Source organism: Hemitrygon akajei, chromosome 4 (assembly GCF_048418815.1).
Source record: "Hemitrygon akajei chromosome 4, sHemAka1.3, whole genome shotgun sequence".
NCBI lineage: Eukaryota > Metazoa > Chordata > Chondrichthyes > Myliobatiformes > Dasyatidae > Hemitrygon > Hemitrygon akajei.
Window position 1 is genome coordinate 155,888,244 of NC_133127.1, and position 26,024 is coordinate 155,914,267.

At 38.8% G+C, this 26,024-nt stretch overlaps 1 protein-coding gene across 4 annotated transcripts in view; it reads right to left on the reverse strand.

Moving 5' to 3' along the window:
* Positions 1-211: 211 nt before the first annotated feature.
* lats2 (large tumor suppressor kinase 2) overlaps positions 212-26,024 on the reverse strand; it is a 56,878-nt gene continuing 31,065 nt past the window's right edge. For all 4 annotated transcript variants that reach the window (XM_073043700.1, XM_073043699.1, XM_073043701.1 and 1 more), the window contains 6 exons: positions 19,913-20,045; positions 15,315-16,927; positions 10,488-11,070; positions 6,170-6,352; positions 2,144-2,250; positions 212-1,782 (listed from right to left, as the gene is read on the reverse strand). In XM_073043700.1, the coding sequence (XP_072899801.1) occupies positions 1,285-1,782; positions 2,144-2,250; positions 6,170-6,352; positions 10,488-11,070; positions 15,315-16,927; positions 19,913-20,045 (3,117 nt within the window). In that variant the 3' untranslated portion in view covers positions 212-1,284. The remainder of the gene's footprint in view (positions 1,783-2,143; positions 2,251-6,169; positions 6,353-10,487; positions 11,071-15,314; positions 16,928-19,912; positions 20,046-26,024) is intronic.

Sequence of the window (26,024 nt, forward strand, 5' to 3'; positions counted from 1 at the left end):
AAGGGTCTTACAATGCAAGAAAAGTTGCTAATTTTGATGTTTATCAATATAATAATGAAATAGGTGCAACTAAAATAGTTATTGCTTTGGGGAACACAATCATACATATATGGAAAAGCTTACTCTTTATAAATAGTTATATTATTTATACATCTCTGCTGCTTGCAACTTTATGAAACAGTAATCAACAGAAATAGTACTTTGTCAATAATTTTACATTCAGACAATATATTTATTTCTGGACCATAGTCATTTCACATTAATTGAAACAGAAACATTCTGTGTCCATATCATTTTTTGTAAAAAAGCTTAAGTGGCACTCTATAATATTAATATTTTAAGGTCTGATGTCGCATAGAAAAAAAACATAAGAAATGGAGAACATGTAAAAGGCTTGATTATAAACTGTTTTAAAGAGACTGAGATACAAGGAGCTGTTTTTTAATTACTGTAAATGAATTGATTCACACAGGACCTGCCTGTGTTTTACACATATTTCCTAAAATTAGTTTAACCCAAAAGTTGAAATTAATATTCATGTTTGAGTTGCACTCCAAGGCATTTCAAAGCATTATGCAATTACCAATTCACTATCACTTTTTATATTGAAAAATACTTTGAATATATCATAAAGGATTGAAAGCAGCATTGGTGTTATCCAAACACTGCTATAAAAAGCTGGAGCAAAAAAAAACACAAACTTCTGGAAGTAGGCTAAGAAGCATCAGTGAAAGGAAAGGAATTGTCAAGGTTTTGGATTGAGATCCTTTTATCATTCCACAATTACTGTCTCTGCATAGATGCTGCTTGGTTCGCTAAGTTTCTCCAGCAAGCTTCTTTTTGGTGTTATCCAATTTGCTCTAGAGCTTTCAATATAGATTATAAAATTAACAAAATGTTTATTATGGTATTGCAATATTAATGAATGTATATATATATATATAAAACATTGATTTACATATTATTGCACATAACCATTTTTCAAAACTTTTCAGCCTTCCGTATATTTTGGAAATCCTGTTTATATATTCTAAATCTATCTAGAGTTTATTCCCTATTATCTAGTTCTATTTTCTTCTATAAAATTAGTGTTAATACTAAATATAATATTTTTAAATATTTAGCAGCAGGAGCCAATCATCCCTAGGGGGCATAATATGCCACTGACAAAGTAAGTGCTATCTGTTTTAAGCCACAGATGTCAGGTAAAATTTCCTGTTTGAATTCTGGGACAACAACAACAACAAAAAAATCACAATTAATAGAAAATGTTACATTTTGTTTCTAAACATATACTGGCTGATAGCTTTCACCATGGTTGACAGATTCACTCTGGCCCAAATCCGGCTGACTTTCTTTGGGTTCATTATTTTCTAAGGGTTTTGGATACCGGAAAGGATAACCATGGTCATCAAAGAACCGTCGGAAAGTGAACTCATAAAATGCATGTTCAGGATGCTTGTTACCACCAATTGGACTAGTTAATGTGTCAGAGGTTTTGGTGCTGTCACTGCTGTCATTCCACAAATTCTCCTCTTCTATTGGATCAAAGTTTGAGGTGTCCATGGGATGGCTAATCTTTGGAACATAGGGTGCTGGCTGTCTGCGGATGTCTTTAGAAAAATCAATGGAGGTAAAGAAAGGATGAGCCTTAATTTCATCTGCTCCGTTTCCACCAAGTCTGTCACTGGCTCCACAACAGAGCTTTGTGATGAGATCTCTTGCTTCAGGACTAAGTTTTACTTGTGGTGGAATGTACAGTGTACTTTCCCAATTTATTACCTGTAAAAGAAAGTTTAAAAAAGGCACAGGATTAGCTTGGCTTCAAATGTTAATTAATTGTTTACTTTTAAGACAAAATACCAATTCTAAGCTTTGTTTTGCAAACACATTTATTGAGAGCAATCAGAAACAGGAATTATGAAATTCCATTCAGGTGATGGACTTAGGAACAGAAGTATGCCACTTAGTCCCTGAACTTGTTCCATAAATCATAATTGTTCTCTGTCCTAGCTCTGTGTGCCTGGCTTTCCATATTTCTTTAAAACCTTTTGGTTAACAAAAATCTCTCACCCTCTTAACATTAACAATTAACCCTGTATCAATTGTCATTTGCTTTAGAACTTTACAAACTTATAATTACCTTAATTTGAGTTTCTGCAGGTGTTGGAGCAAGAAAAGGAGGCTGTCCCACTAACATCTCAAAGAGTATAACTCCTACACTCCACCAGTCACAGAGTTGTGTATATCCTGAAAGAGAGAAACCATTGTTTAAGTTAATTCTCAAATACAAGTAAAACCTAAAAAGTCTCCTGAGATTGAAATAAAGCAGTTAATATTTTTGATCAAATATGCCCAAATTGACACAGGATGGTAGGACTGTACACAATGTTTCTGGGCAGCAAATTCTATGTAAGCAAAACTCGTTAGGATATGTCACTAACCAAAATATGTATATAGATAGCAATAATTATATTCATTCATTTTCTTATAATATACCTTACCCTAATTAATTTCTCTGTATAAAAAATTAAAATATATAGGCCCTATATCATCTTGGATGTCCCTAGAAGTTAAATCAATAATCAGAAATATTGAAAATAGATTTGTTTCATAGCCTCAAGATCAGGAAAGAAAATATGATTAAGGAAGAATATTATTTAATTCTGTATTATGCTAATTTGGAAATATATTGTCAGACCTTCATTGCTACAGTATTTGAATATCTAAATATTTCAAAATTCATTCAGAAAAGTTTTTCATTTTTGTACACAAAGATGACTTTCATTCCGAAATAAAAACAAAATGCTGGAAATACTTAGCAGGTCAGTTTTTTGCTTTTCATACATTTTGTTCTGCCTCAAGAATTCCTCTTCATTTTTCATAGGTCATTTTATTCTCTTTCTCACTTGGTCCATGTATAGAGATGTCATGTAACACTGATCAGATTTTGTTCAAAGCTGTACGGAGCCCTTAAACAGTTAACTGGTTAATCATGTTGATCTAGAAATTTATTGGGGCATGGAACAATCTTTTGAAGGGTAAGGGCATTATGAGAGAGTAAACACTTTTTCCTTAGTCACCTGCCACTGTAGATTATACTGCTTTCACCTGCTGAGGGTTGTGGAGGAGGAATGTGAGGGGAAAGAAAGAATGTGTGTAGGGGGAGAGTGGTGTTATTGAGGTTGCTGGTGTAACGCAGGTTAATTAAACTCAAAGATGTAATGTTAGAAAGCTCCACCTGCGGAGGGATGAAAACGAGGGTTTACCAATTTTATAAAAAACAGAATTTGAAAAAAAAGCACTGTGAGAAGGGGCGTGGCTGACAGGACGGACAAGGAGAGAAACACAGCAAAACTTAGAAGCTGAAGACTTGAACTGTTAAGAGTGAAATTAACAGTGAGTATCTCTACCCTACTAACTTGAAAACCTCAGGGTGAAACCCCTGGAGGAGAGACAATAGCGATAGAAGATTTATTGAAGCTACGGTGATCACACACAGCAGCATTAACGAGGCAATACTGGCAGAGATGATAGTCCAAGATCCCTACCGTGTAGTTGGGAATTAGTTCTGTAAAATCATACCAAGGGATTTAGTCAAGTTTTTGTACAAGTTTGTGAATTGACTTGCCGTGGATGATAAGCCATTTCAATCCAATGAACCAAGAAAGAAGATGCTGAGCTACCCAAGATGAAGAACCAGCGCAAGGACGAAATGTGTATTGACACAGAGAATTTAATATGGCTGGATGTATAAATTATTTTCATTCGAAGAATCTGAATTTGGTTTTCTGCCAAAAACTGATTATTTTTGCAAAGACTTTGATAAGTTACTGAATGAGATTTACTTTGTCTAAAAGTTGTGATGTTGGAAAATTGTGAAAGGAGTTAAACTGTATATATAATTTTTGAATTTGAATTTTTAGATGTACTGCCTGGAACTGAAACTGAAGTTAACTATAATACTTAAGAGTATGAATTATATTTGGTTTTCTAACTAACTAGGGATAAATAAAAAGTAATGTTTAGTCTGTAAACTTTTAAATAGGGAATAACACCAGATCTAATTAGTTAGAGAGATTAGAGTAATAAAGGAATCTCACTGATTCTAATTAAAAAGGAATTTGTTTTGGTTTGGTTTCTAAGATTTGGAACCTAAAGAGAATGGTGGGATTTTGAATTGTTCTTGCTCATGTAAATATTTTGTACATATTGTTTTTTATTTCCAGAAGTATGTGGTTTCTATTCACAGTCTCCTTCCGATACCTAGAATCTTCTAATGACCTTCTAGCACCTAGTGTAATTTGATTTTCTCAAAGGGTGTGGCAACTTGTCACACATGATAAGACTGGTGCTATGCAGGTATTACATTTAGATTTGAAAAATGGGGTTATAACCTCAGAGCAGATGAAGAGGTAATTGTGTCTGTCTCACAAGTAAGTATTTGACTTGAAGTGGATCTATTTGAAGTTGATTTCCAAAGCTGAACGTTACACTTGGACAGAGTCTCTTTAGGTCATGATAAAGCAAAACGCATTGATGTCATCATCAATGCTGTGCAACAGAGACACATAGGACCAAGAATGAAAACCACTGACCTCACACTAGACAAACGGTATTGTGCAGCGCATATAAAAATAATTTCCATGTTATTATATACCAGTTCGCAAGGCTGTATCTGCATACCGTATTGCATGCAGTTATGGAAACTGTTTACTGAAGGAATTTTGCAGGTATGTAAAAAGATTATTAGAAAGAACTGCCAGTGAGATTAGGGAACCAGAGAATAAACAAGGCGCTGCTATTAAAGAAAAGAAAAGAATATTGAAACAAAATTAATACAAATATAGAATAAATACTGGGATATTATGAAACATATAAAAGGTGCAAGTTCTTACAATGTATGGTACAAAAACTGAGTCCGTTGATAAGATGACAGGGTTGCTAACTGACACTGGGCAGGGGGGTTCCAAAATATAAATCCTGTGATGGTGAGAATATGACAATAAGTTTAAAGTCAGCGTGCTATATAATCTGAACCTCCAGGTTGGCAACGCTCTCAGGCACCTGCAGCTGTTGACCTTATAGATAACTGCAGGGTCTAAGAGTAATGTAGAGAAGTGAAGACAGTGTGTTTTGTAGGTTGCACAGTACACGTTGAAACGGTAGAACTTTAGTGATTGAGGGAGTGAATACGAAATTAAGAGTACATTTCCAGCATTTGTAGTTTTTTGGATTTCTTCTTAATTGAGAGAATGAATGTACAAGGTCAATGCAGCGGGTCGTACCCCAATTTCACACATGAAAGCATCTTCTTTACATCTAACCCCACCAAACTCCTGCATGAGTACAGTTAAAATATATTAGCTTTCTTTTCTAGAAAAAATATTCAATAAGCTTCTGGGGGGAAAATGCACATTCCAAAAGACAGGTAGTTCTGCAGGATGAAGCTATTTATTCCTTCAGGACAGCTGAAATACATGTGATAAGAAGTTGATAATATATTACAAATGCAAAATAAAGTAGTATTTTGAGTGCTGAAATTATATTGAGGTCGAAATTTTTAAGCAATGCAGTCGTTCAGTTATATGCTCATAAATGAATTCCACTAGTGTACCCATTAAAATAGACGGGCAGAGAGATGTGGGATAATGACAGTTGGCAGAATTACTGCAGTACACATCTTGCCAAAGAGGCCTGCTCTGAAACTTCCTCCGAAACTACACAGAGCTGCAGATGAATATTCAGCAAAAGAATTCCTGGCCGAGAGAGTTCCCATTCCCAGATCTTCAATCAATGAATAGCTGCGGCTCTATCTCAGAAATGGCAAAGCCTGGGAAATCATTATTTTAGTAAAGCTTGTGGTCATTCAGATTCAGATTTATAACATGTATAACGAAACATATAGTGAAATGCATTGTCTGCGTTAACAATCAACACACCGAAGGATATGTTGGGGGTTGCCCTAACTGTTGCCACACATTCCAGTGCCAACAGAGCATGCCTGCAATGCTTGGCAGAACTACACAGAACACAACAAAACAGCAGATACCTAATATTCTAATGGATGCAGTCAATCAGAACAGCTGAGGAAATTCTCCCCAATAATTTGATCTATATTTTTTTTTTCAAAAATACACCAACATCAAAAAAGACTTGTGATACTTACCTTTTCGTACCAGAACCTCAGGAGCAATGTAGTTTGGAGTTCCGACCAATGAGTGGGCCAGGCATCTTTGGTGCTGTCGGGCAGCCCTCTGTTCAAGGGTTTTTAGTCTATCACCACACTTACAATCAGACAAGTCTCCCCAAAGATCACTTGGCTCCATGCTGTCTTGTCTGGCATGGCTCCCTTTTATAAAGCGGAAAATAAAACAGATGAAACCAAAACAACTATTACTTTTTATAGGAAAGAAGAAAATATTTAGCTTTTTGAGTCACTGATTGCTACAATGTAGAAACAAAGCCTTTGGCCCATCAAATCCACTGAACATCAAGCACCCAATTACTCCTGAAGTACAATCATCCCATCTTTCAAACAATTCTCTCAATTTTCTCTTCATCCCAGCACCCACCAAATTCTACCATTTACTTACACACTGGGGCAATTTTCAGGGGCCATTCATCTGCAACCCCCAAGCTTTTGGGGTGCAGGAGGAAACTGGTGCACTCAAAAGAAATCCTTGCCTGCAAACTCCACACAGATAGACCCAGAGGTCAGCACTGAACCTAGACTGCTGGAAGCGTCACTGTGGCTGTCCTAATATTTTATTAACTTTAGTTTTTTGGCCGGAACTTCATCTTCAGCAGTAACATGTTCAGAAAATAACAGAACATTAGAATCAAATTTCAAAAGAACAGTATAAGGATTTAATTGGAACCAAATTTCAGAAGCAAGATTTAATGCACAACCCTACTGTTCACAGTTCCTTGCATTGTGCTCCACTTACTTATCTTTGCCACCCTCTTCACAACTTATTTACATCTTTATGGCCTCAAATTTAGTAATAGTTTTTCATATAATTTTTCATATAATGTGAGTCAAAACCTTGTTGGACTGCAATTTTTACAACTGTATTTCATATTAGCCAGCCAATCTTACCCAGGCCAATGTGTTATTACTCATAGGAACGCATAAATCAGAAGTAGGAGTCGGTTGTTTCCCGAACTGGAGGCTGGTAACTAGTGATGTGCCATAGGGACTGGTGTTGGGACCCTTGTTATTAGTTACTTATATAGGTGGTTTGGATGCAAATACACTTGGCTTAATCAGTAAGTTTGTGGGTGACACAAAATTAGAAGGTGTTGCTGATAGTGAAGAAGGTTATTGTAGTTTACAAAAGGATCGTAATCAGTTAGGAAAGTGGACCTAATAGTGGCGAATGGATTTCAATACAGGTAAGTGTGAAGGGATGCAATTTTTAGAAAGTCACACCAGTGTAGGACTTATGAATGGTAGGGCATTCAAGAGTGCCATGGAACAGAGGGATTTAGGAGAACAAATTAAAAGTTCATCACAGGTAGATCAGGTGGCGATGACGGAATTTAACACACTGGCCTTCATCAGTCAGGAATTGAAATATTATGTTGTAGCTGTGAAAATTGGGAGTACTGTGTCCAGTTTTGGTTATCCTGCTATAGGAAAAATGCGTTAAATTGGAAAGAGTGCAGAAAAAATGTACAAGGACGTTACCAGGACAAGCGGGTCTGAGTGATATAGAGGGGTTGGGCAGGCTAGGTCTGTATTCCTTGGAACATTGGAGAATGAAAGGTGACCTTACAGAAATGTTTAAAGTTATGATAGGCACAGATAAGATGAACAATGACAATCTTTTCCCCAAGGTAGGGAAGTCTAAAGCTAAAGGACATGGATTTAGGGGGAGAGAGAAAAGACTGAGGGACAACTTTCTCATACAAAGTGTGGTGATCATACGGAATGTGGTGCCAGCGGAAGTGGTTGAGGCAGGTACAGTGGTATCAGTGAAGCTCTTGGATAGATACTATACATGGACGGTGGGATTTAGAGGGGTGTGGGCTGAATGCAGTAAGTAGGAACTAGTTGGGTGGCCAATAAGGAAATTGGGAAGTTTCCATGCTAGATGTTGATGAGGCCACATTTGGAGTACTGTGTTTAGTTTTGGTCGCCCTGTTATAGGAAGAATGTGATTAAACTGGAAAAAGGGCAAAAACGATTACTATTTACTCTGGCTTCCTCCGCCTTCCTTTTCAGTCCTGACAAAGGGTCTCAGCCTGAAGCTTGACTGTTTATTCCCCTCCATAGATGTTGCATGACCTACTGAGTTCCTCCAGCATTTTGTGTTTTACTCTGGATTTTCAGCATCTGCAGAATCTCTTGTTTATTACGAGGATGTTGCCAGCACTTGAGGGACTGATTTACAGGGGGACAGTGGACTGGCTGGAGCTTTACTCCTTGGAGAGTAGGATACTGAGGGATAAAATCATGAGGGGCATAGATAGGATAAATGCTGGTTTTTCCAGGGAATCAAAAACTGGAGAAGATAGTTTAAGGTTAGAGGTGAAAGACTTAATAAGAATATAAGAGGTAACTTTCTTTTAAAACAGCAGATGGTAGATATATGCAACCAGCTGCTAGATGGTTGAGGCAGGTACATTAAACACATTATGTGGACAGGATGTGGACGGCAAGAGTTTAGAGAGATATAAGCCAAGTGCTGGAAAACAGGAATAGCTTGAATATTTATTTTAGACAGCACTGACAAATATGGGCTGAAGTGACTGTTGCTGTGCAGTATGACTCTAACCCACTTAAAGCTAAAGCAGGGCTCAATCCTCCATTTAAGCCCTGCTTTTGCATTTAAAGTCTGTAAATTCTTTTCTGCAAATGGTATCAAAATGTGTGTGCCCTTGCCACAGCAAATGCAGATTTTGCTTGTCCATGACCTACTATATCTCCAGATTATATGCATAGAGAATCAAGGAAAAAATATCTGAATTAAATGCAACTGAACTTTTGATAAAAATTTATTCATGCAACATGCAATAGAATTTCATTAATTTCACCATGTTGATGCCATCCTCACCAATATAAATCTCTTCACACTTCCGGCAGCTGTTTCACAGCAATCAGGGTAAAAAAACCTTTCAAGATATTTAATCACAAAAAAAAATGGTTCCATGGCTAACTATAATTCCCTACTTAGATCATACAGCTCAAAATGAGGCCCTGCAGCTCACATCTGTACCAGCCATGAATACCATTCTACCCCCATCAGAGCTTCCAACGCTAGGTCCAAGTGCTGATCTAAATACTTACTAAATGCCGAGAGAGTATCTTTCATTACCATCCCTCAGGCAATGCAGTCCAGATTTCAACCACCTTCTGGGTAAAAATCTTCTCCAATTGTCCTCCTTAATCTTCTATCTCTCATTTTAAACTAATACCATCTGGTTATACAGTAGTTTTTTTTATATTCCCAATGTAGCTGAGTTCTATTTAAAAGAACACATCTTCTATTTCCTTGTCAAGAACAACAGTTCTCCTGTTGCCTGCTTCATAGTACAGCAAAATAGAAATAATTATTTCTGATAAATCCATTGCTCCTCTGAATTCCAGTGCCCTTACTATTGTATGAGCCCAGAAATACATAGAACCAACTCACATCAATTTCAGACTCACTCACTGAATATAAATATACTATTTATATTTGCTTGGGTATTCATAAAATCAGCTTCCAATGCTTTGAAAGGAGAAGCAAACATCTACAGTGTATAAAAGTGAAGAGCAGGGGTCATTTTGTCAGCTTATCTTCCACAGCCAATAAACAAGGAAAGGGCTTAAAGTCAACAACCTGAACTGATGTGATCTCAGTATGATCACTTTTCATGTTGCTTTCTGATTCATCGAGTTCTCAGCAGTACATGGTATTACCTGAAAAAAAACTCCAGAATGACTAATGATGCTTCATCTTTCTAAATCTACAGACAACATTACAGACTTTACAAAACATTCATGGCATACCTTTGAAAATGCCTTATGTCTAGAAATCCCTGCTGGTAAATCTGACTTATCTACCAAACTCCATCTCTGAAATTTGGAATGAGCACTGTCAAGTGCAGTACATAGACATGACTAAATATTGCAAGTGCTGTTAGCATTCAGGGATGTATTTGTAGGTATCTGCACATCTCCCTCGCTCCTGCATAACTGAGAACGCATAGAATATAACAACCCAATCAGCATCAGCCTACAGGAATTTGAACCACATCAGTCAAACTGGATAATATTTCTGATCCTCTCTCCAAGCAGTAAAGATGGAAAATTCCCCTTCTACAAACTGACAAAGTTACTTAATCAGAGCATACAAATGACGCTTCAGGGCAAAAGCTGATACTCTGCTGTCAATTGAGGCACAATATTGCCAATTTTACAAGCTGAAATGAAACATACAAAAAGCACTATTACAAATATTCCAGTGAAAACTTTGAAAACTATTAGCAAGACTTACCTTTCTGATAGTATTTGGAATCATGTGTCCACCTGAACCCAGTACAAAGACCAAAGTCAGTGAGCTTAATGTGTCCGTCAAGATCTATCAGGATGTTATCAGGTTTAATATCTCTGTGAATAAATCCCATTTTGTGGACGCTCTCAATGGCTAAAGTCAGTTCTCCGATATAGAATCTTGCCAGTGACTCTGGAAAAACTCCCATTCGTATTAAGAGGCTCATCATATCTCCACCAGGGATGTAATCCATCACAAAGTATAAGCTGTCTTTATCTTGGAAGGAGTAGTAAAGCTTCACCACCCATTCATTGTCAGCTTCAGCCAGAATGTCCCTTTCAGCTTTCACATGAGCCACTTGATTGCGACTCAACACATCTTTTTTCCTTAGAGTTTTCATTGCATACAGAGCATTGGTGTCCACTTTTTGAGCCAGGCAGACCTCCCCAAATGCACCGACTCCCAGAGTCTTAATTTTTACAAACAGGGATTTGTCCATTTTTGCTCTTTTCAATCTGTTGTAATTGGATTCTTTCTGATTAAGCATTTTCCTCATCTGCTCCTGTTCAGCCACGGAGAGTCCTGCCTTTGGAAGTCATATATTACAAATTAATAAAAATAGGTGAATTGTACTTGGGGGAGAAAAAACACCTTAACTATGCAAAAGAACTGAAAAACTACTTGTGAGTTTTGACTTTCAACTTGTCCACGAAGTATACACTTACAATTGTAAAATTAGACAGACTGCTACCAGCAAGAAAGTGAAGCAACATGGATTATCAGGAATGAAACTCTGAACTGAAACAATTCAACATCTATGTAGCATTACTCTGAGATCCATTAATTCTTCCTGTGTATATGAACATTACATAGGAGGACTTAACCAGATGAGGTGGGGTTGTGAAGGAAATGTATTTACCAGAACTTTCATAAGGAACTACCATACAATGCCCTATGATTTTCTAGTCATTTCTATACCATATTTTTCTATCTTACAAGTGTTTGTTGTCAGTGCAGCTACAATGTCCACAAAAATGTTTTCCCAACTAGATTTTCTGAATACTCCCTCTTTTTGAAGGAAGGAAAATAGAGATGTCTGGTGGTGCAGGCCACACCAGAAGTGCTCTGTAGCCATCAGAGTCCTCACCCATGTAGTACCAATATACCTGCATTTATCAGAGTCCTCACCCATGTAGTACCGATATATCTGCATTTATCAGAGTCCTCACCCACGTAGTACCGATATATCTGCATTTATCAGAGTCCTCACCCATGTAGTACCGATATATCTGCATTTATCAGAGTCCTCACCCATGTAGTACCGATATATCTGCATTTATCAGAGTCCTCACCCATGTAGTACCGATATATCTGCATTTATCAGAGTCCTCACCCATGTAGTACCGATATATCTGCATTTAACAGTGAGAGTGTTGACTTGATTAGGTCTGGATGCTGTGGCAAATTAGAATATAGCAAAGGTTTTGCCAATATCTAGGAATTACAATCAGCTGCCTATCAGCAAAGCAAGAAGTTAACGTTCTGTAGGGGTAACTGGATGCAGCAGGAGTATAACGTGCTCCTTTTATGAAGTATAACTTTTGTGGAGTTAGAAATATTCCTGAAGTCATAGATTATGCTCTCTGATAATCTCAGAAAAGAAGCACAGACTCCTCAATGGCTCTGGTGCCCTCCAAGACAGATTAGCCACATATTCCACAGTGTTCTTCAGTTTAAGGTACCGGTAGATAAGATGCAAGCATGCACTACCACAGCCAAGTTACTGCTACATCACATCACTTAGTAATGATTGTCAATGAATGAATGACAGTTCGATCCTCACAGGCATCTTTTAAAATCAGATCCATGTGATTCAAATGCAAACTGGCTCACAAAATGACAGGTTTCTCCATGTTGTTCATACTGTGTAATCTAGTTCATTCTCCTGTGGCTCACTATTTAAATCTCTATGAACATGAGTGAGTGAAAACATGCACTTTGCAACCTATCACCACATCTAAAAATTTGCAAGTTGGTTATGGTTTGTTTTAGTGTCTAGCTCCATTTGCTCTGAAACACCATTTCTCTTAACTGATAACTGTCTGAAACCAAACTAGATTGTTTTTGATCATAGGATGAGCTTTTGATCACATCACATGCAATCACAAATACCGTAAATTCCGGTGTATAAACCGAGAGTGCGGCCCTAAATTTTGGTCCTAAAATTAGGTCAGCTTATACAGAGGGTGCCAACTTTGGAAAAACAAATACACAGAAGACAGGTCGTATTTATTGGCTGTTTTTGAGTCAAATTCGTTCCACTCTCGACACATGAATTCTTTGAATGATTTGTTTAAACACACATCTCGTGGCTGGAGCACAGAGATCAAACCACCGGGGATGACTGCAGTGTCAGTATTTTCAGCTTTCAGTGCTGCTTTTGTCTCACCTGACAAGTGCGTTTTGAACATGTCCCAGAGAAGTAGCGACGTTTCCTTCCCGAAACCTTCGGGACGTCGACACCACACCTCTTTAACCCACTTCAAGCAACCCGCTTCATCCATCCAGCAGCGTTCATGAATGTAAACAACTACACCCCACGGAAATTTTCTGAGCAATCTCTGTTTTTTGTCTCAATACAAGATCACATCTATTCATAAATCTGGTGCACCAACTTCGCGTAGCTTTGGAATTTTCGCTGACCTCACGGTGTTTTTCGGCCCATTTCAACACTTGAACTCGAATCATTTCTCTGGTAACAATGCATCCAGATGATCGCTGGTGATTCACCCACTCTGAAACTTTTTCTTCCAGTTCTGGCCACTGGCATGTTTTCCCACGGTTTGCACATTTCATCTTTGGCATTTCCCTCAGCGTCTCCTCGGCCTTTCTCCACTCTCTCACTTGTTTCTCGTTTACACTAAACTTCTTAGCAGCTGCAGAATTATTTGTCTCTTTAGCAAAATCAACAACCTTCAGCTTGAAGCCAGCATCATATCGCATTTGTTTTAATCTTTTGTACATGGCAGTCGCAAACTCAATACTGAGTAGACGTACTGATCCCGCCACCTCGTGTTATGTTTTAACGAGATTACGATGGTTTCGTGGGGGTTACATTTCAGAGGATTCTTTACCATTGGAGACCTAATCCAAAATTTCCCTCCCTGATTTATTTATTAAGAATTTGCTTGTAACGCTCTACAATGTGTAGGCCCTGTTTTCTTAGCAGGTACTGGTTCACAAAATTTCCCGGTCCCGCATCCGGCAAAGCTGAGTACCGACAAGTGAGATCTTGTGATCTTTCCTGGTTAAATCAAAAACCTCTACAAAAGGGGTCGGCTTATACAAAGGTAACATGAAGAAGTCACTTCTTTAACCTTGAAAATGGGGGTTCGGCTTATACTCCGGAATATACGGTATGATCTATTTTTATTTCTGTATCGATATTTAAATCCCTCCTGTCTAAGCCCATCGGATGCTGAAGTCCTCTTCCACATCTTTTGTGACAACACATACCTTGTTCTACCCTCTGAGCTAATAGTCATCCAAAACATGCTCCCTGCGTCCTAACTTTTCCCCCCCAACACCCAAGACCACTGTCTTTGATAGCTTTCACCAATTCTCAGTTAACTCAATTTTAAAATTCTTATGTGGCTGTACTTTTTTCTATCTCCAACCTCCTCCAACCATGTAACTATACAAGATATTGGCGTTCTTTCATTTTTGGACTTGACCAATCCCAATGTAATCACCCAAGGTTTTCAAGACCTAAACCCTAGAATTCACTCTCTAAATCTCTCCACCACTTTCTCCTCCTTTAAGAGAGAGTTTAAGAACTCTTCTTCTTAACTAAACTTTTGATCATCTGCCTTAGTATCTCCCAATATGGCTTGGTATCAAAATTCTGTTTGATAATATCCTCAAGAAACATCTCGGGATATTTTGTTTTAAAAGGCACAACAGCAATGCAAGTCATTTTGGGTTCATAGACAACTTTAAAAAGTAAAATTGACATGATAATGGCTCTTCTTTTTTTGGCAGCAAAATATATTGAAAGTGAGAGGAGAAGGGAAAGCAACTGAAATTTGGGTATTTCCTTGTTTCCAGAATTGTTTCTACCCCCTAGAAATTTTGAGAAGGATTATAAGTAAAAACTAACTTGACGTGCAAGCTCTGTTTCTGTTGAAATAGACATTTTCTCCTGCATCTTGGTGTTTAAGACAATGGTCACCCTGCTACTCCTGACTAAGAAGGCAACCTAACACAATCCAGGTTTTTCCTCTACATCCCATTGTCAAATCCACGCCAGACCTTAACTAATGAATTTCAATGATGCTCTCACCACAGTGATTACAAGTCAGTTAGAGTTTACAATCATTAAGGATTTTGTGAATAGATTGTTGCAAGTATTTTAACTTCCAGCTTGTGCCAGTTCTGTTAGTCAGAAAGGATTCAGGCATCAGAATGCTAATACATGTTATAATAATGCAACAGTTAGTAATGTTAGAGTGCTCCTTCTGGTTTAAAGTGGATAAAGCAATCGAAGGAACCATTATAGATGAAGGTGAAGATTGCTCTGTTAAATGCAGTACACCATGGAAGTGTATTTTAACTTATGGTCAATCCTTGTAACTGATAAACTGAAAAGGTTTTGCCCTGTGTCTGTGATTGTGTGGTGGTGCCAGAGGCCACCTACTCTCATTCCCCATCTGCTGGCAGAAGTCAGTCTGTGACACTACAGAAACATTTTTCCAGTAGCCATATGCCATATGCCAGTCCCACAACTTAATTCTGCAGACCAGACATGTTTTAACAATGAAAAATCAATACCTTTGACATCTCTTGCTCCAACTGCAGCCTTCTGTTTAATTTTTGTTGGTATGTTTTCATTATATTCTCTACATGTTGTTCCATGAAGAATTTAAAAGCAAAAGGAGAGTAACTTTTAATTCTCGATTCTCTCTTTTCCTCATCTTTGTTGTTTTTGCGAACTGGTACAGGAGATGTTTGAATAAGTTTTTTGTCCTTTCCCATCTTCTCTGATTTGTTCGGCTTGTTATTTTTCTCAGATTTTTGATTGCCAACACTTTCAGTTTCACTGCATGTCAAACTTTGAATAGCGCGAATATTTTGGTCCACACCCATGCATAAACTATTGGCATCAAACTGCTCTGCGCTGTTCTGAAGTAACAAATGTTTTGGATATGGTGGTGGAGGGCATCGACGCTCTTTCACAGTGTAATCATCAGGCTCCAGGGGATAGGCTACAGCCCCACCTACCGCCAACGGCTTCTGATCCATTACATCATTGCTATCTGTGCCCTGAGTCTGTAACCATGCTGGATGTAAAGGTGCCACAGCTGTCTGAGGCTCGGGCCTTGGAACTCTAATGCTCCTCACTGCTTTGAGAATAGGGGTTGATGTTACTGCTGTAATGGTATTGGTAGTGTTAAGAGATGGATCTGTTTTGTTCGTCTGAACTTGTCTCACAGATGGCGATGTCTGCAGTTTGCTATTGAATGAATTAGTTCGATTTGGAATTTTAGCATCTGGCCGCAGGTGGCCAGCTGACCTTGGCAATGTCTCCAGACCAGGGTTCTGCAGGGAATCCCTTCTCATTGGAGACGGTACTTGCCAATGTTGTACCTGGGAAGAGTTCATATCAAAGATCTCCAGGTTTAGGCTATTTCTTGAGGGTGTCATCATATTTGGGGCAAGTTCAGGAAAGTCATTTCCAAATGCTGGGGCAACAGCTGGCAACATCTGCATCTGAGGGGATGTAGGACTTTGTTGTCTGTGGTGGGACTGTGGTATGTATAGAACTGTTGGAGACTGTTGGAAAGTGAGGGTGGCAATGCCTTGAGTGACATGATTTTTATTCTGAAGGCTTCCATAACTTCCCTCTTGTTGAATCTTATTTTGGAAAGATGAGCTTCTTTGGACAGGATAACCTAAAGAGACAGTGTTGTCTCCTTGAGCTATTAAATGTTGCCTCATATAATGAGGATTATTTGACACTTGAGAGCCTTGTAGTGCAATTGTTTGGCTGCTGTGATTTGAGAGATTGTAACTAATCATTTGGAGAGTTTGGCCTGTCTCACCTTTGGCTGAATATGCTTTCTGTTGATGTTTAATATCACAAGCTATGGGTGGGAATATATTATTCGATGGAGGATTCTGTCCACTCATTGTAGGGTGTTGTCCTATGGGGGAGCACCTCTGTCCAGGATTGTTAGCTGTCATGGCTTGTCCAGTTGCAACTAAAAAGTTAACATTAGACGTATTTGCATATTGCCGTGATAGTTCAGTATGTATACTTCCACCCTCAGCTCCAGAATCTGCTGCTTCATAAATCGGATTTCCCATCTGATGATAGGCAGACAAAGAGTCGTTTGATCCTTCAAAACTTGGTCTATGATCAAGATGTGGTCCAACACCTTTTCCTTAAAGTAAACAAATCATAATATTACCATCACAATGAGTTTCCTGCAGTAACACAGAACATTATGATTAAAAACATGGCTAAAAATCATATTCTACTCTACACTATCCCAGATTCCTCCTGGATTAAAAATAATACACACACTCAAGGTTATCAAGTCCATTTAACCACAGCAACTAATATTTATGTGGCAAAGCATTCCCAGGCATTTCAGGGAAATATATTTTAATAAAATTTGACTATCTACAAAGAGACTTTGAGGTAGATGACCAACCACTTCATTGAAAGGTGCAGGTTTTAATAATTGCACTAAAGGTGAAAAGACCAATAGAGAAGAAGTGAGATTTGAAAGGAGAATTCCAGAATTGACGACGGAGTCACCATTGGTGGAACGGCTAAATGCATGAATGATCATGAAAGCAGAAATGCAGAAACAGTGACATCTGAGGGTTACAGAGCTGCATGAGATCACAAAGATGGGAAGAGTGAGCCATATAGGGATCTAAAAATACGGGGAAGGATTTTAAAATCATGTCCTGTCAAGAGCTAATGTAAGTCAACAAACCTGGAGCAGTGAATCACCCAAACACTGCATTTTCTTTTCAATGAGGAGCTGAATATGAAACAATAGGCAACATCCAAGATTTAACCCATTTATTTTCTCAGTAGATGTAATTGATTTAGGTGCTCTTATGATACGGAATTAAAAACTTGGGAGGAACTTAAATTTTGATTACCGATCAATAATTGCTACTGATTCTGTATTTATGAATATATTAATTCAAGGTGTTTAAATACTATCCTAAGACCAAAAAGACAGGAAAGCAAAAAGCCTGAAAACATTGGCAAAGAAATCTTGTGCAAAATTAAGTGACATTTACGATTCTTCAAAATAAACTGCATTTTTTCAACACATCACATTTCTCATCATATGAGAAAGTCATCTATAACGGTAGCAAATTCTGGCTTTGTATAAACTTTGTCAAAGTTTTTAAACTCTTCAGCATCAGGATATCAGAGCTTTATAAGAACACTTCTACTAGACAAGACAATCACAATTTTCATTTCAATTGCTGGAAGGAACATTGTGAGCAACTTAGAAGACTGATATGCTAATATCTAAAGTTTTGCTTTGTTCATCACAGCTGCATAAATTGAAAAAAAAATATAAAACACTATGATATTCTTGCCCTTGGGCTAACAACACCTTCTTAGGTTACAGCTCCACAGTAGCATTTCCTTCTGGCAAAAGAATTAGCAAATTGTGGGAGGCAAACTCATGCAAGCAGCATCTTGTTCTGGGTCAAAAACAATTTAAGCGAAATTGCTGGACAGCTATTGTAATTAGCCACTAAAGACAATTTCCCTTGAGGCCAAATCCAAATAGCCATCTCTGCCCCAGAGACATCTAAGAACAAAGAAGACTGAAACAGGAATGCCCACAGGGCCTCTCACGACTTTCCTGTTATTCAATAAAATCGTGGTTCACCTTATGACATATACATTCCTGCCTAATCCCCATTTCTCTTTGCATCCAAAAGTCTATGAAGGTCATTTTCCATGATAGAGCTTTCACAATTCTGAAGTGAAAAATTCTACAGATCTACAATCTTCTGCAGAAAAAAATATTTGATTCTCAGTCCTAAATAATCACCCTTACCCCAATACTGTGCTAACCCTTCTGGCCTCCCCCTCCTCCAACCAATTCTAGATTCTCCAGCAAAAGGAAATTGCTTTTTGGCATCTATCCAATAAAACCTTCACAGAATCTTAAAGTCTTAATGAGATCCTGCATGTGCCAAGCCAAACCTTTCCTTCTTCCTTCTGAGGAGAAACCTCCCATCCTAGAAATTAATCTAATGAATGTAGACTGTGCTGACTCCAATCATATTTATCTTTGGCTAATTTAGTGTAAACTGGGAATCAAGCATAAGGTTTTCCCATCACACCTTATTACACAATATCTCAAACAGTCTCATTTTATTATAGAAAATAAAGAGGTGCTGAGAATCTATGTAATGATACAATTAACAGATATACCTCCAAATGTTAAGCTATTGAAAATGTAGTTATATTTAATCATCATTGGTTCAGGAACAGCTCGGGGATTCAGGAACAGCTTCTTCCCCTCTGTCATCTGACTTCTAAATAGACATTGAACCCATGAACACTACCTTTTTTAAAAATTTTGGGTTTTTTTTGCACTACTTAATTATCTAATAGACATATATATGCATACTGTAATTCAGATTTTTCCTCTATATTTATCACATATTTCATTACACTGCTGCTATAAAATTAACAAATTTCACGACATATGCCAGTGATATCAAACCTGATTTTGATTGAGTCAGTCAAAAAATAACCCGTGTGTAGTGAGAGGTTACATGGATAAGGTTCTTAATGAATGCTTTGTATCCATCTTCCCAAAAGAGGGAGATAATGCTTTTTTTTATACTTAAAGGAGGAAGTGTGTGAATTATTGCATACAACAACAATGGGAGAGAGAGGAAGTATTACGAATTAATACTGGAAATTGCCAGGAATGGAAAAATTTGGCTGAGGAAAGATTAAGGACACTGAGGTTGTTTTCTTTGGAACAGAGGAGGCTTATTGAAAGAAATTATGAGTGGTTGAGAAAGATATTTAAGAATTATCTTTTTCCCTTAGCAGAGGGGCGCGCGCGCGCGCACACACACTCACACACACTCACACTCACACACTCACACACACACTCACACTCACACACACTCACACACTCACACACACACACTCACACACACACTCACACACATACACACACTCACACTCACACACACTCACACTCACACACACTAACAGAAGGGTAATGAGAAACAGTTCTTTTCCACTGAGAGGTGGTGACAATTTGGAACTCACTCCTGGGACCCATCACTATAAAAACATGACTATGACTTTAACAAATCACTGTTAAATTCACAGGTCTGAATTGTTGCTCTGGGTTTACCTGGTGAAGTTTGCTTAATAACTCGTACGATCTGTTCAGTCCTAGGGTCCAGATAACCCATCTTGCTTATGTAGTCCAGAGCTGCTTCTATGCTTCTGCTACCAGTCTGCTTGAGAGCTCTGATTGCCATTTCCTAAAAACAAAATCCATTTAAGAAAGTATAAATAAAACATAAATTTTAGATCAAGTTGACAAATAATAGTTATACATAGGAGATATAAATGTAGCAAAGTGGCCGGGTTTGTAACACTTGTGGCAGCTACAATCTTTTAGTCTGTGGTTTGGGTAAATTCCCCTACAAGACAGAACTAGATGGTGCTCTTTTTCCTGCCAAAAAATGTGACTATTTATAACCTATGGTAGCAAGTGTTATGCTCACAGAAATATATAACAACAAAGTGTTAAAACCCGAAGGGAGGAGAAACAATTATATATGCATTGAGAAAAAAAGCATCACCAATGCACCTTCCACACCTGTTACAAATTATTCTCAAAAACCACGCATTCTTCAGTATATTTTTGATTCAGCTATATACAATGAAAAACAAGCGAAAATCTACACACACACACACACACACACACACACACACACACACACACACACACACACACACACACACACACACACACACACACACACACACACACACACACACACACACACACACACACACACAATGCTGAAGAAACTCAGGCAGCATCTATGGAAAAAAGTACAGTCGACATTTCAGGCCGAGACCCTTCGGCAGGACTGCTGAAGGGTTTCAGCCCGAAACGTCAACTGTACTTTTTTCCCATATATAATAAAAACAATTATTGATGCAGAGTCCTATTTTCTATATTTGTAATCCCTTTTTCCTCATCATTTTTTTTCGCCACTTCTAAAGTTCAACAAATTTAATAAGTTACAGAAATACAGGAGGTTGCTCTTTGTCTTATTGTGCTTACAAGTGACTGGTCAACATACTTAGTTCCATTTAGCAAATATTTATTTTCAAGAATCAGAAGTCTGCATTAGAAACTGAAGAAATAATATCCAATGTATTCCCCGTGTGCTCCCATCTGTGTGCGGAAGAGCCAGAAATTATGCCAGACGTATACCCAATCAGGAGCATCCAGTGTTTAAGACAGAGGATGAGTGATGGAGAAGACCTGCTGACCAACAGTTTTCTCATCCTAGGACTCGATGGCTACATAACAGCTAGACTAGACAAATTGATTTATCAAGGAGCATGCCTAGAGGCAATCACGAAAAACAAATGCAATTATAAGACTGCAAATGAATGGCTTAATAACTTGCAGCACTTCTATAAAAAGCATGTGTAATCTTTCTGGGAAGCCTGTTTTGACACCACCTGACAGAATTTCTGGCCTCCACAGGTAAGCAGTTACACAAGGTGCAACCATCTACCAGAATATGATAACCTGCAAACAACAGCAACGTTAAGTGTCGCAGGTTTCAGCTGTTCCGATTCCACAATTCGTGGATAGCATACAAGTTTGTAGATGCACAATCTTTACATATGTCAATATCTAGCAGTCACTGCTTGGAAAATTGTAAGTCTACCTCCTCTTAACGGTGCTTTCAATAAGAGTATTTATACCTTGCAAATGACAGTGCATAAGTTTGGGTAACTGACTAAGTGAGAGAATAGGATGAGATGAAAGGGTAAGGTGATGGTTACAAAAGACTGGTGACTATTCCATGCAACAGAATACTGCAAACTCAAAGTAGAAATGGTGTTCTTGTAATGGTAATATTTTCTGAAGAGTGTTTTGCAAAGTATACAACAAAATTTACATTCATCTCATATTTGAAGCTAATTATGTATTCAGAAACAATTTGTCACTGGTAAAGTTTATGTGTACTTAAATAAACAAGAGTCTCTACAGGGTTCTGTTATGATTACAGTTCAATCTCCAAGGAAGCTGCAAGACCAAGTTGAAAAGTCACTGAGTAATGTGGAATTATGCATGCAAATTCCTGTAATTTGCCCACAGTATCCTAGAAATTAAAGAGAATATAATATAGAATCAAAATATGACAAATTAACCCTTAATAAACAATTATTGGAAGTACTACACTCTCCATGAATTGATTAGCTCCTTCCTGTTCTGCTATATTGTGTATAGCTGAAATGCAAAGGCTGCCCCATGTGAAAAGAAACTTGCACAAATCAAGATTCTATGACTGGACAAATCTAACAGCAATAGATCGGAACACTGCTCAGCTATAATTGCCTGGGCACTCAGACACTTCCACACTGATATTGCTCCCACTGTTTGGAGATGGGTATACCTTCTGAAAGGGCAAACTAAAAGAACAACGTTGCCTTCACAGCACGGATGTTGCCATCAAGAATAAGTTAGTCTGGTCCCTGAGCAACTCCCGAGGCAGAATTAGAAAATGCCTTATAATCCTTCTACGACGTAACAAGCATGTTAAGATTAACAATTCATACTTTGACCTTGAAAAAAATCCAAGTCACATTTGAAAGGAACACAGTGTGATCCTCCTGGGTGAGATCAATGCCAGGGTGGGAAAGGGAGCAAACTTCTGACAGGGAATGACCGGCAAAGGAGAAGCCAAGAAGGCTCATTCTAATATAGAGTCCTGACAAAATCCATGAGGTACAATTTTGCTATAATCAACATCTAGCTTTATCAGAGGGTCATAAAATATCAAAGCAACATGCCCCCTACCCCACCAGCTCATGTTCTGGCACCTGTTAGTTCATACAAGTGAAAGCAAAGATGCCCCCATCATCCACACCATGACGGTCATGGTAACTGATAGATAGATAGATAGATAGATAGATAGATAGATAGATAGATACTTTATTCATCCCCATGGGGAAATTCAACTTTTTTTCCAATGTCCCATACACTTGTTGTAGCAAAACTAATTACATACAATACTTAACTCAGTAAAAAAATATGATATGCATCTAAATCAATATCTCAAAAAGCATTTATAATAGCTTTTAAAAAGTTCTTAAGTCCTGGCGGTTGAATTGTAAAGCCTAATGGCATTGGGGAGTATTGACCTCTTCATCCTGTCTGAGGAGCATTGCATCGATAGTAACCTGTCGCTGAAACTGCTTCTCTGTCTCTGGATGGTGCTATGTAGAGGATGTTCAGAGTTTTCCATAATTGACCGTAGCCTACTCAGCGCCCTTCGCTCAGCTACCGATGTTAAACTCTCCAGTACTTTGCCCACGACAGAGCCTGCCTTCCTTACCAGCTTATTAAGACGTGAGGCGTCCCTCTTCTTAATGCTTCCTCCCCAACACGCCACCACAAAGAAGAGGGCACTCTCCACAACTGACCTATAGAACATCTTCAGCATCTCACTACAAACATCTCACTGGCTCCATATGAGGCCTAGATCTCCTAAAGTCCACCACCATCTCCTTGGTCTTGGTGATATTGAGACGCAGGTAGTTTGAGTCGCACCATAACACAAAGTCCTGTATCAGTTTCCTATACTCCTCCTCCTGTCCATTCCTGACACACCCCACTATGGCCGTGTCATCAGCGAACTTCTGCACATGGCAGGACTCCGAGTTATATTGGAAGTCTGATGTGTACAGGGTGAACAGGACCGGAGAGAGTACGGTCCCCTGCGGCGCTCCTGTGCTGCTGACCACCGTGTCAGACCTACAGTCTCCCAACCGCACATACTGAGGCCTGCTCAACAGCCCTAAACTACAAGCAGAAGCAGACACTGCCACTGAAAAGAAACATCAATGTCATAACTCACAAGGATCTCACAGAAGTTAACTCTTCTCAGGCAGTACCTCGTAGACAACCTGTTGACTCCCAACTAACTAAAGCCACAGTGTGTCCGCACCCAGTAAGTCCACCATAATTATTGCCTATGTAGAGACCCCTGGCTTCTCTACCAAGAATGGTATAGTGAGAATGACCCAGAAATTAAGGAATAAGCGCAAACACAAGTTGTTACTGGATTGGAATCTCTATCACTTCGCACCCAAGTCATAGGCCCCAACTGAAAACCCATGAACTAAAGGTCAAGTGGTGGGCAGAAATATCCAAGAGGCCCTGCAACTCACTGACATGCATGACACACATGGGTTTTCAGTGTTGTCAAGTCCATCTACAGTCCATCAATTTGAAAAGATCACAAACCAACTAAAAGTCAACTGGGCCTTGGTGCACCATGTCCTAACTGAAGCTCTAAAACACGTTGATGAATGGCTTCATTCACCAAATTTCAATCTCATTGTCCACAAATCAGGAGCAGGATATAGTAGGGGCACCAGAGGAATGCTATAAACAAGATCATCTTCAGGAAAGGAGACTGATGTGACTATGGAAACCTCAAGGGGTCTTCCTTCAATCATCTACAGAAAAAAATAATTGAGGGCCTTCATAAGCAGCTTGCTCTTAGTATCTGAAGAAAAGTTTCCAACTTGCTTTGTGGATTCCATCATCTAGGGCAGGGTGTCCCAATCTTTTTTATGCCTTGGAGCCGAGGAGTCCATGGACCTCAGGTTAGGAACCCTGATCTGAAGGCAGAGTAGATATCATCTTCATCAGCTGGAACAAATAATCTACCAAATGAACTCAGTGGGTGATAGAGCATCTGTGTGAGGGGAGGGGGTGGGAGAAATTGACAATTAGTTCCCCTCTCACTGCTGCTTGACCTGCTGTTCCTCCAGATTCCAGCATCTGCTGTCTCTTTTGTCTCCATTGTCATCACTTCAAATGAAATGCAAGGAACAGGGTTGGTTTTTGATGTTACAAAAGCCTTTGACTCCATCAGCTCCAAGGGACTGAAGAGCACTCTCCTCAAATTCAGCTGTGAACAGAAATTCACCTTCATGTAACGTATGATTTGTGATGGGGTGCAAGCCTTGATTGTATCCAATGAATTTGCAACAGAGACAACCTCAGTACAGAATCAAACAAGTCTGCATTACTGCCCCAACACTTCTTTCAATATTTCTCACAATATGGCAGCCAACAAACCTCCCATGGGAGTGAAGATCATTAGAACTAATTGGAAATAGAATATTTAACCCACGGTGACTACATTCCAGAATCAAGGTCACCACAACCTTACCTGTTAAGCTGTAGAGTGCTAAGCTCCAAGCTCTTTTTGATTTATTTGTTGAAACAGTTAAGAGGATAGGAACCACGGTGTATGACTCTTCTGCTACTGGAGAGGGATGCAGTGCAGGTTGGGTGAGGAAGTCCCTCAATTAATTAGTGATACAGTCCGGAGTAGGCCCTACTGGCCCTTTGAGCCTCCCACCCCAACAATCCCTGACAACCCTGATTTAACCTTAACCTCATCACAAGACAATTTACAATGACCAATTACCCTACACGGTACGTGGACTGCAGGAGGAAACTGGAGCACGCGGAAAAACCCTCACATTCTATGGGGAGGACGCACAGAGACTCCTTACAGACGATGCTGGAATTGAACTCCAGTGCCCTGAGCTATAATAGCATCATGCTAACCACGACACTACCGTGGAGCCCTTCTCTTGTAGTAGTGTACCATCTGAGATGGTCAGAGTTGCAACAGTCCTATTGGTTTTAAAGAATACAATAAAACAGAAATGAAGACATTGACAATGAATGTAAGAATGAAACAGATTGCATGGTTTATTCTTGTAAATCATTTTTATTTTGAATAAAATTTATTTTGATATTTTAAAATATGTCAGAGGATGTGCCTTGCACTCAATATCTACAAGACAGTTGTTTGGCTCTGTCCCTGCTATACACCACCTCATCTAACAACAAAGGCTTTTTTCAAGGTTTTAGAAAACTTGGATCACATCATTTTTGGGAACCACTTCTTGAGGGAGAAAATGATGTCAGTGATGAAATTCACTCACACTTTTAATTCACAAGTATAGTGTATGGCCAATTGAGAAAAAGGGTGTTCAAAGATGAAGCGCTCACACCCAGTCCGAAGTGCACAGCCTACACAATAGCAGTGATCTCTGTCCTCCTGTTGGTTTCCCAGACACTTCACGACACTGTTGGAACATTACCATTGTGCTCTGCAAAATCCTTCAAATCCATAGGAAGGAGAAGCTACTCAATGTCAGTGTCCTCTACCAGACCAACA